Source organism: Aythya fuligula, chromosome 19 (assembly GCF_009819795.1).
Source record: "Aythya fuligula isolate bAytFul2 chromosome 19, bAytFul2.pri, whole genome shotgun sequence".
NCBI classification, from domain to species: domain Eukaryota; kingdom Metazoa; phylum Chordata; class Aves; order Anseriformes; family Anatidae; genus Aythya; species Aythya fuligula.
In genome coordinates, this window is record NC_045577.1 from 8,447,776 (window position 1) to 8,459,810 (window position 12,035).

General features: G+C 44.3%; 1 protein-coding gene across 1 annotated transcript in view; it reads right to left on the reverse strand.

Moving 5' to 3' along the window:
• Positions 1-12,035, reverse strand: part of PAPPA (pappalysin 1) — a 181,060-nt gene that overhangs the window by 105,303 nt on the left and 63,722 nt on the right. Inside the window, exons 6-7 of the mRNA XM_032200161.1 lie at positions 7,458-7,579; positions 1,577-2,084 (exon numbers count right to left, since the gene is read on the reverse strand). Of these exons, the coding sequence (XP_032056052.1) occupies positions 1,577-2,084; positions 7,458-7,579 (630 nt within the window). The remainder of the gene's footprint in view (positions 1-1,576; positions 2,085-7,457; positions 7,580-12,035) is intronic.

The window sequence follows — 12,035 nt, forward strand, 5'->3', positions numbered from 1 at the left end:
TTTTTAGCTGGCTATATAACTAGGTGCGACATGCAGACAGGTACAGTAACGTTACCCTACATGATTTATTCAATGCCACGCAGGAAAACTGCCATTTATCCCTGGCTACTGATTTAATCGTTAGAGCACCTTTCCCCTTCAGATGGCTAAAAACTAGAAGTCACCCACAAAATCATAATAAAAGACATGGGAATAGAGCTCAGAATACAAGTTGTGTTTTGGGCTTTTTTTTTTCATGTTTTATTATGAACTCAAAACTGGACCTGTTTCTGTGGGAACTTGTGCTAAGGTATGCAAATATTTCAAACCAAACCAGTCCCATTTTCCAATGTGAGTGGGCCAGGTTTCAGGCAAAGATGCTTTCACAGCAAAACCCTGGGAAAATTTACCATTTTCCACGTTTCCAATATGCCACTATTCATCTCATTTTAAGTGCCAGCAATTGTTGGAACAAGGCTACAACCCAAGAAAGCTCTTAAGCACATGCTTAACTTTCAGCACATGAGTAACCTAAACAAGGTTAGGGGTTTTGCTTTTATATTCACTATTGTGAGCTACCTTGAATTTTGAAACCCATAGGGACAATTTGCATCTTCTGAGCTGTGTAATTGCACCATGAAAGGGATGGCAGCTCATGATTACTGAATTGTTAATTAATCATTTTTATTATATTTAAATATGCTTCAGAAGACCATAATGATGTATGCTTCCTTGATATTAGCTGTACTAATTAGATCATCTTTTCTAAATTAGAGTGCAGTTTTCTTAGCAGGTTTCCTTTTATCTGGTGTTCATTTTCAGAAGAGTTTCATGTTGTTCCCACAGATGAGTGAATCACTTCCAGGGAATCATGTTATGCAGAAGATGTTTTTCTTACTTCTGTAGAATGCCTATGGGTAGATCATGGATCTCTGCAAAATCATTAAATATTTTGAAAACAGGCTTTCCTCAACAATCATACATTCCTTGACTAGTTGAGTGTAACTGCATCTGGGATGAAATTCAGTCCCTACAACAAACTAGCATATTTGACATGTTTACTGTGCAACACAGTCTGTGTTAGTGACACATGAAAGCAGAAAATGAAAGCAGCTGAAATCCGTTTATATACCTGAACATGTAATTGTATTTTTTGTATTCTCTTGTAAGGAGCGAATTAGAAGTCTCAATATTCCAGCACAGCAATTCTGTCTCTGTCTCCACTGAAATATTACCTTGAGAAGATTTCTAAGGAAATTATGCCCATGTTACTCCTGAGGTTACCTTAAATATTCAACTTATCAAAGCTCAGGTAGTTTGTGATATCCTTTCTGGTTAAGGAAAGACCAAATTTTACATTTCTGCACAACCAGCCAAGAAATTCCTTTAAAACTACCTATGAAAAACCAGACTATTTCACCAGAATGTTATGTTCCTACCTTACAGAAAGAAACTATGAGAATATCCTCTCTTGGTGATATTTGATATGTCTACCTAGTTTAAAATCTTAATATTCAATAGCAATACCAGACATCAACAGGCTGAGGAGAAGAAGCTATTATCTTTCTCTGAACAAGTCTCTGAAAGCAGTACTTACGTGTCGACAAATCTTCTGCTGAGGTTTGAGATGACAACTGGAGATCCGGACTGGAAAGGAGGATCCCGAACGACTTTGTACTGGATGGGTTTGCAGTCCGTGCACAGCGTGCTCTGGGGAACAGAGCTCAGCATGGCAGCATCGATTTCCAGATGCTCATCCAGCGTGTAGATCTGGATCCCGTATACCTCCTCGCCCACTTGCCTCACATCCAGCTTTATGGTCAATGGGATGTCGCAGAAGACATTCTGCGGCCCAAGAGAAATGTTCTTCCCGCTGACAGTGAGCAACTTGATGTCATTCACCGCTCCGCTGGAGTCCCAGTCCGGGGAAACAAAGGTCACCCAGACCGTGAGGGACTCTGGAGTCAGGGGATAACGAAATTCCAGCTGCAGGTAGCAGCCCTGCGGCTCAGGACAGGCGGGGGGCACCGTGTGTTGGTTGACTGCCGAGTTGGGACTCCACGTTCGGACACTGGATTTACAAGGCTGCTCAACGTCAGGGTGCCCTGGAAAGAAAGAAGGAAACACAGAATGTGCATAACAGGACTGAGGGAACACAGCTTATCATTGGCATTAGATTAGTCTTGAAAGAAACTGGTGGTGTGAGAGCACATCTGTCCAGGGAGCTCATTATTTACTTGAGCAGAACAGGCACGGCCAGCATCTTGTGGCTGGGGCAGAGAGACACAAAGACATTTGGAGTGCCCAGCAGAACCGACTCCAAAGGACACAAACTGTGCCAGTGTGTCTGGTCCACTTGGTACCTTACCTTTATTTCACCTCGGTGCTCCTACATACCCCCTTGTCTGTTACTCTAAAGTTTCACCTTTTTCTTGTCTTTAGCAAAGACAAAGAAAAGAGATTTTACTGATTCCAAGAAGTTGTCGCGTTGTGTGGTTGAGAGGCAAAATATTCCGTTCACTCCTATGCCCTTTACAGGCTAATCCTGCACATTGTGTAAGACCCCCTTTTTTTTTGGAGGCACAGGTTTGAGCTGGCTCTTTGCACTCGTCATGATGAAACAAAAAGCACTTGTACTTTTACATTTCTCACCGTTGGCTATGTTCAACTACACGGGAGGTATTACTAAAAACTAATGAAAGCCACAATGCTTGCTGGGATCCCAAATACTATGGTAACATTACAATTTGGCACGGAGTCATGGACTGCAAGATCCAGAGAGGTCAGATGGGTGGAACAGTTGGTAACAGAATCCAGTGAGAGCTATAAATTCCCTCTTCCTTCCCAAATAATCTCACAAAAAGGGAGCAAGCAGGACAGAGAGAAGACAAAGTATGAGAAAGAAGAAAGGGAAAAAAAAAAAAAAAAAGAAAAGAAAAGATAAAGAAAGGTAACAAGAGGAGAGAAATGCAGAAGGCAGAGAAAGAGAGCAAGAGAGAGAGCACAGCTGTTGGCAACTGAGGAAGAAAGCAAGATAAAGCACTGGGCAAACACGACCAAACAGGACATCACTACTAATTTAAAGAGAAAAGGGCAATGTGTGAAGGTTATTCCTATTGTCTGTGATCCAATGAAGTGATAGAAATGTGCCTTTTCTGTCAAGGATACACAGCCCAGGGAATTCTCCTGTCCATACAAAATGAACCCAGGTGCAGAACGATTTCCTTGTGTCTCAGCCATCTCCTCAGAGAACCAACACAACTGTCCCACGGATGCACAGCTTTTATCGCTTCTCCCTCACCCGCACATACCCACAGCCCTCCTCTCCTCCTCACACACCACAGAGCTGTGGCGATGCCGCTCAGCCGAGCATCTGGACAGTCCGAAGCAGTGATACGCTCCGCAGGATGCCAGAACTCCATTTAACACCCTCGATTTTATTCCCCCTGGCAAGTTCGCGAATAGTCAGTGTGTAATCACTCAGAGCAGCGACAACCCCACTCAGCTCACATCATCTCACAATGCTTGCTGCCATCCACATGTGCTTGGATGGGCCCGCCGATGACTTTCGCACAGATTCACAGCGAGCTTCTGACTGCAGCCCCCAGAAGGTGGGTTTTAACCCCACCATCTTGTCGCACTTTGGAAAAAATTGTGAGTGCTATTGTTGGCACCTTGCCGATAGGAAAATGGAGTCGATTAATAGCTCACGGCCTGTCAGGTTTTTAGATGTGGCCCCCCATTGGGCTCCTGCAAATTCACCTCTGGCAGTCCAAAATCTCTGCAAGGCTTAAACAGTGAATAAACCTCCATGTTTTAGTAGACCAGGGAGTGATCCTCTGAGTTCAGGTGAGCTGAACTCAACCACTGGTGCAGGGAACTGAGTGAGCACTCGTGCCTGCTGAGCAAGAACTGCTCTACCTGGCAAGAGTGGGAGCTTGACCATATTCTTGCACAGACTGAAAGCCTGAATGAAATACTGTGGTTGAGATAAAGTCCTCTTCTTATATATTAGACACCTAGAGCTGAGTAAGAAATGCTTGTTTAATTGCAGGACAAGCTCAAAACATTATTCCATGTAACTAGATTTCCCTACATGGCTGCATACTATGAAAATCATAAATATTTTTATTTAAAAGGAAATGATGGAGTGGTTCTTGTGCCCCTGTATACTTAAGTTCTGAAAACCCTTTAGCTTATGAGATTGTCAGCAAGATCAGTCATAAAAGAGCATTTCACACAGTCTCACATCTTGCCAAACACAAGCAAAATGCAAATGTGAGGTTTATGAGAATAAGCCAAATCCCATCTCCAGTCAGACAGCAGGGATGGCAGGTGGGGAAGGAGGTTTCACCCGAAACATCAGCCACATCCACAGCCTGGTGTGTCAGCACAAGCCTTCACCCATGCCCCTGTGTTGCCCCTGCCACGGGGACAGAGACATGAGATGCTTGTGTGGGGAGGTCAGCTGGGATCTGCAGCCTCTTGGCTGCCTGTTGCTGTCACAACTGCAACTCGCCTGCCTCATTCCCTATTTGATCAAGACAAAGGGACCTCCAGACTCATCCTATTTTTAATCAATAGCGAGGCAGGCAGCGGGAATTCACTGAGAAATGCAGCTACTGCACAGTAAGCAAGTGTATTTGCTTGGGTTTGAGTCAAAATCAAAAACCCCTTTGCCTGATTTGTAGAGGTGCTCTAAGGTTGGTCTGTCTGTCTAGCTGGTGATGCTGCTGAGAATCCAAACAGCTTAGAGCTTTCTTGCTCTGAAGAAAAGGTAAAGAGTAAATCAGAACTGCCTGATCTCCTGTGCTTTCCCACAGTTGCTGCTGAGGAGTACGCAGCCTCTTAAGCAAGTGGCACAACTGGCTGGGAAAGAAGCACAAAATATCTCAGCCCGGGGGGCTGCACCCCACCGCACTCTGGCACCAGCAGGGCACTAGGAAGGACACGTCCCCGGGGGAAGAGTTTTGTAGTGGCCATAGCACACGGGCTGTACAGAGCTGGGTAGCTGTATAGAGTAACAATGCTGTGAGACCTCAGGGACATGAAATGAGACCGACCAGGTTCAGAGACGCTGCAGGGACACGTGAGAAATGTGGTTTTCTGGTAAGAGGCTGGATGAGTACTACAAACCATTTTCCATGAGTGTTGTCTCAGGTTTTCAAATGAGTTCATTTTGGCCGTGCTTATGCCTCTTTTGTATTCACTTTCCATGAACGTACAAGCAGTGGAGATTTACATACATGAACACTTGCAGAAAGTGAATTTAAAGCTTGCATGCTTGAGCACTCACAGATAGACAATTAAAGAAGCCAGACAATGACTTAACTGTGCTATTTGTAACTCAGACCAAGTGCAAACAGGCAGAGATCTTGAATGTCAGGGAGTGTGGTAGTGATGACAGAAAATTACAGAGCAACAAATACCATACACTTTGTGTATTTTCTACCCTAACGTGGAGACAACTTGTTAATGCAGTAAGAGGACAGGATTCCCAAATTTTCTTTCCAGAGCAATGGCACTACAGCAATTGAATGAGACAGATAAGGATCAGACTTCACCCTTCATAGTTAAGAATATGCAGGAACACACTGTAAGAAGAGGAAATTAAATGCAAAATGCAGCTGAGTAATAAATCTTAGAGTAGCTTAGTTTCTCTAGGAATGACGCCGCTGGCAAGACGTGCGAGATCTAGAAGTTTTCAAATCAGAGCTCGTTGGAGAAATTTTGACGGAACTGAGTATCTCAATGGAATATGCAGTTCTTTCAAAATCAAAACACTTTGCAAAATTCGGTTTATTTGGCCAAAATTTTATTCTGGAAGAGAAAATGGGAAGAAAGTTCTAACAATATTAGAACATTGTGTTTTGACATTTTTGGAAGAAATCGTTTTGCTTTTGCACTTTTAAACACTTTTCATTTTGGTATTAAAAGTTGCTTTTGCCCCAGATTATATACTAAGAGGAGATTTTTTCAAATGTCATAATTGAACTGAAGTTCATGAAGGAGGAATTATATAAGCTAAACAAAACATTCTGGCCAGCCTCAAACACTTTTTGTTTTTAATTTTCCTTCACAAAGAATTTCAAAAGTTTCAGGTTTTGTTCCAAACAAAATCAGGTTTCAAAGCCTTGTAATCGTTGGCGAGGTGGAAATTCAGTCTTTCTACCCTGCACTACAACTGCAAGCGATCCAAACTTCGCTAATCCTGTTTACTTGGTAATCCGGTCACACTCGGAGCTAGAGCACTGCTTCCCAGGATGGAGCTCTTCCACAACATCCACTCAAGGGACAGGTGCACTCTGTGCTGTGCCCGGCAGCCTGGCCCTTGGATGTCCAAACCGGGGTGAGCTGGGGTGAACCACGGCCCCTGCGGAGCCCCTGACCTCAGATCTGGGCATGCAGGGGAGGCGGCACTTTGTCCACACATCCCATCCCTTCACACAGCAGGGACACAACCTGTTGTACATGCTGCTGTGAGGACCAGGGAGGGATCCCGCGTGCCAACATTAAATTTGCCACCACACTAGCTTACAGATTATCTTCTTTATAGATTAACTCCCGCGCACTCTAGCTGCAGGACAGAGAAGCCCTTAATACAAGAAAAAAAGGTGTATAATGAGTTTGCAAAGTCCAGGCATTGACGTTTGAGTTCAATGAGCCCGTCTGTGTGTTTTCAGTGAAGTCTGGGCCTGGCGTGTGCAGCATCTAAAGGAATAGCTCATGATGGACAGACTGAAATAATGCTCTGCTCTTCCCAAACCATAACTTGTGGTCACTGACCTCTGATTCATATAATCTTAAATATACTCTACTACACCCAACTCTGTACATTATGGAAGGTATGTAGGGAGCAGAGTTAATGATGGAGATCTAATGGCATTGTACGACGGTCTCTGCAGACCATTTTCCTTCCAAGTTGCTCTGGAGAGGAGCTGTAAGCTGTGACTTACACAGCACCCTGAACTAGACTGAGCTTGATGCAGTCACCAGCATTCCTGCAGGTGTCCTTGCCCAAAGGGCAGTCTCTGCTCCTTCCAGCACGTCTGCTGGTGCAGCTTGTTACATCGCAGTACAAGCAAAGGCAGCAGAAATTGGGTCCAAATAAATAACATGCAATTCTTCACTTTTGGAATTGGAGTAGAAGGAGTAAACAGCTCCCCTGAGGAATTCATCTGGCAGATGTGAATGGTCAGTGTTTCTTGGCACTCCACTGCTTTCTGAAATTAAGGTTCAGCTCCCGGAATTCATTTAACTCATGGGCAGGGCCAGAACACGGGGCCCAAACACAGGTATTTCAGCCAGGGGCATTACTTCAGGGACGCAGTGTATTTATTTGTCCTCTAGTTCTGTTCTTGCTACATGCAGGTACAGCCAGCCACCCTCTCCCAGAGGTTCCCACCCGCTCCGTGGCGCTCTTTTTTCTCTGGCCCAGCCTCTCCGCTGCCATGACTTTGTCCCTACCTGTGACTTACCTTCTGCTTCCCGTGGGCTCCAGTGCCCCGAGGGATCACAGGGCATCGGGGAGGAGGCGCTGAAGGCATACTGCACCAGGACTCTTCCTTCCACACACAGATCACATGCTGATCCCACTTCTCTAGGAGGCCAGGAAAACAGGAAAACACACCACCTTAGTAACAGCCGACTGAGCTGCTTATTCAACTATAGTAAAAACAGTAAGACTTAGAATTCAGTTCCACTTAACCCTCTTTACTTACAGCACTGACAAGAGTGTTTTCTGACCCTGATCTTCTATAGATTTGGGCTAACGGCTTGTGAAGACAGCATCTGTGTGAGTCCACCAACAAATACAAATACAATGACAGCATCCTGTGAAACCACACTCAGATGTGTCTTGTTCTTTTTTCCCTACCTACACCTGGATCAAGCCCTAACAAAGGAAATATGTGTTGTTCAGCGAGCAGAGCAGAGAAACAGGTCTCAGGAGTTTTCAGATCTATTCCTGCTCACACCATGGATTTATTGCATGAACCTGTGGCATCTGCAGGACTGTGAGGGCCTTGGGCTTACCAGTGATTAGAGGACACAGCAAAGTCCCAGACTCTGCAAGCACCAGACAGAGCTGCTCTGTGAAGCACGACTTTGCTAAATGTGCAAGGACCTGCTTTTGGAGGTGTCTCACCACCCCGATCACTAGAAGTCTGGAAAGGGGTGGGTTATGATCATACAGACAAGAACATTCCCTTAATCCTTTCCACAGGGGAAACTGGATTCAGTACCTGGCAGCCTTGGTACCAGCAGATGGCTCTTTTTGAGCTGAAACATCTTATGGTCCCATGCCATCAGATGGCATGACGTGGCATTGGGAAAGGCACTTCACTGCCCAACAGCAGCATTACTTCAACTAGACAACAGGTCTGATACCAGATGCTGTCAGTAAAGCCCTATCAGCAGAAGCTGATGACCAGGAAAGCCCAGTTAAACACTGATTTACAAATATTTTTGCTAATACATTCAGAAGGTGAGGGTTTAAGCTGATGTAGACTAGTGTAACTCTAATACCTTCCCTAACATTAAAGTGATTTATATCAGTTGAGGACGTGGCTCACGCAGTTCATCCCTAACATTCTTTGGAGTCTCACAGTTTGGCACCAGTATGACCCAGAACGTGTACTTTGATCCCAGAAACTTGTTTATTATTCTTAATTCACTGTTCTGCTTTAACGAATGATGCCCACCCAAAACAAACAAAAGAAGTAGTGATCTTAAGAGAACAAATGCATCTAGGAAAGAACAGAAGTTTTAGGCAAACAATTTGTGCACAACACAGTGCACTCTATAAACACCCCAAGTAAGGATGGAGCCAGCAATTATTATAATCAGACACACAAATTTCAATCATCTCCCATTGTGATTTATTTCAGCACAGCTTTGCAAAGGGCACTCTGATCCTCAGGCAGAAGAGGACAGCAAAGTTACCCCCCCAGCCCTCCCAGGCTGTGCATCCTTGTTTCCCTTTGGTGCTACAGACGACACATGCTCAGCTGCTCTATGGCTTAGCATCTCCTATTTGTTGACAGGGATCTATTTGAAAGTCAACGTTCAGTTGGCTTAATTAGGCGGAAGCAGGGATTGTCGACAGGGGGGACTTGGAATGAAATCAGTGGTAAAACTCGTATCCATTTCAGTATGGCCCGCCGCCACCCCTGCAAAGAGACAGTAAATGATTGAACCAGCAGACGTCGCAGAGAGGGATGCACCTGCTGAAAACATCTGACGGGATGAAGTGTGGCAATGGGGTAGAACAGAGGAAAGGGAAGCAAAGATCTTCCTTGTATGATCTGTACCAGTCATAATGAACAAACCTGGGCATGCCGTGAGTAACTTCTCTGCTCTCTGTCTCACTTCACCCACCTGTATTATTGGTATGATGCCACCTCCCTATTTCACCTCTTAACTATCCATTTAGCAGTGGTTTAAGTGTTTAATTCAGCATGCCTAAATAGTATATCAAAAAAAAAAGAAAATCAAGAATCTGGAAAAAATGGGACCAAGAAATCAAAATGTAGGATTATTATCGTGCAGTTGTTTTTCAGACACATCCACCAACAGTAAGGATAGAAATCCCTGCAATAATAATATTTCAGTTTCTCTACAAAGAGACTCCTGCATTAGTGCTTGGTCCTGGATGAGGACAGGGCTTTGAAAGCCAAGTTTCCACAATTAGGACTGCTTTTTACTCAAATTAGCAGCTATACAATTTCATCACAGGCTGCCATGGTGGAAAAAACTGTAGGCTTATGGACAAACATTTCCTTTTACCAGCAAGGACTTGGAGGTAAGAGAAATCACAAGGAGCATCATGTGGGAAAGGCTATGAGCAAACTTTCTCTTTTTACTTTTCCAGTTTGGGAGCCAAACTCAACCCTGATGTAACTCCACTGGCTGAAAGGAGTTACACAGGGGATGACTCCTGGGTTAAAGATTTTGGTCTGCAGACTCTTGCACACAAATCCTGCAAACAGCCATGGATGTCAAAACTAATTATGGAATTGTATTTACAGGCTTATGAAAAGCTAAGCCAGATCCTTACACCTTATGTAGCCACTGACAGCAAGACAAAATGAGCATAAAATGGTTCAGAACGCTGTTAATTAGGAATGATAGCATATCTGACACCTTATACACCGGTACACATGATTTCCCAAATTGCAGGGTAATGGAAAATCTAGACTTTGCTGTTTTCTAATAAACCAAGTACTGGGGAAATTCCAGCTTCTGAAGTTCAGAGCACAGGAGGAATTAATTCCTACAGCATGATATTCCAGGGAGGTGGATTCAAAACACAAAGATTACTAGTGAAAAACAAGCAATTCTCATCAGGGCTGGCATCAGTTTAGTGGGCAACCCCAAACCAGTAAAAATCTGTCATTCCTTTCAGTAACCAATGCCTGTTTTTGGACTAAATTATACCTGCTTGCTTGGAATTCAGTATCAGTGCCCTCCCCCCCCCCTCAAGGCACTGAAACTTTCCAGCAAGATTTAAGCAAGCAATTATCAAGCCCAGCCATCTAGATCTGGGAAACATACTGGCCAAAATATTTGCTTGCTAAGAATGAGATAGCATCAGATTCATGGAAATTAATACAGTCACCTCAATGAAAACTTGGAAGAGCAGATGCATTCAAAGTTTTCTGTCCAAGCAGAATCTGCTGCAGAGCCCTATTACAATAACTGTTTACATCCCGCCTACGCATATCAAACAGGAGGCGCATGAATGGATGCTTAGCGACAGCAGATGAACGCATCTAATACATGCAGTCAGGAAATGAATAGAGTTTTCTTCTTCTCACTTGTTTTCACTTGTTTTGTTGGCTCTATTATTATTTCATTATCACATATTATTATATGCGTATGTGACATTTTCATGCTTTTTTTTTTTTTTTTTTGGTGTGTGGTTGTATGGGGAATGGCAACTATTCCAATCCCATAGGTAGCAACAATAAGAATAAATGCTTGGGTTTGATGTATTTTATTACTAAAGATGTGTAGAAGTTCAACCAGCTGCTGGAATTTAGGGTCAAACACATGCTGGCAAATTTATATGCAGGTAAATGACTCTCTGGAGCAATACAGCACCCATCAGCTGTATACATGAACTAGGTAAGGAGAGTCTGCCAGGGAGATTTTACTTCTGTGCACAGCCAAGGCATGAGGATACAGGATGGGCACCCCTAGACCCACAAGAACTGTGACTTAGCAGTATTCTCTGTCCCCAAAGCCACATAATCACAGAATCATAGAAACACCTAGGTTGGAAAAGACCTTCAAGATCACCACATCCAACCACAATATTCAGGGACATCATGTAATTTCTAGAACTGAGGCCTTAAAAGAAAAGCACCAAATATTGTGGCAGTGTGACACTTGCATCTAAGTAGGGAAGAGGCATGGGGTCCTTTACCCCCTTGCTTCATCCCCCTGCAGCCACAGAGCTGTCGGGACCTCACCCACATGTACAGCCAGCCCAGGGTTACATTTTTAAGCACAAGGCTAAGTTTTTCCTTCCTGACTTTCATTAAGCAGAGGTCACTGCCTATGCACAGCTCCAGAGAACAAAAGGGACTTCAATTGCACAGAGTGCACCTCCAGTAGCCTTGTAGTTTGGATCGGGAGAGGGCTTTTGAAGTGAAACTCTTCATCTTCCCCACCTGCAGCGCTCGGAGCAGTCCCACAGCTCGGAAGCTGGACCCTGTTCTGCCGGGAGCCGCAGTGGAAGACGTGTCCCCAGACCACACCTGATGTGCTCCAACCCATGGCATCCCAGCCACAGGACCAGGCTCAAGCTAGGCTGAGGCAAACACCCCTGAAGCCCCTACTGGGTTGACGTCAGGTCTTCATTAACGACTGTTTTGCGCTAGAGATCTACTTATATTGGGCCACAATGCTTGCTAATGTAGCCAGAGCCATTCAGCCTTTTAAGGCCCTTTTACGCTGTCAAAACAGCATGGAAGGGGCCTCCGAGCATTAGAAACCAGGCCCAAGGCACTCAGCAGTTGAGTATCAGTCTTCTGTTTTATACATGAATAGTC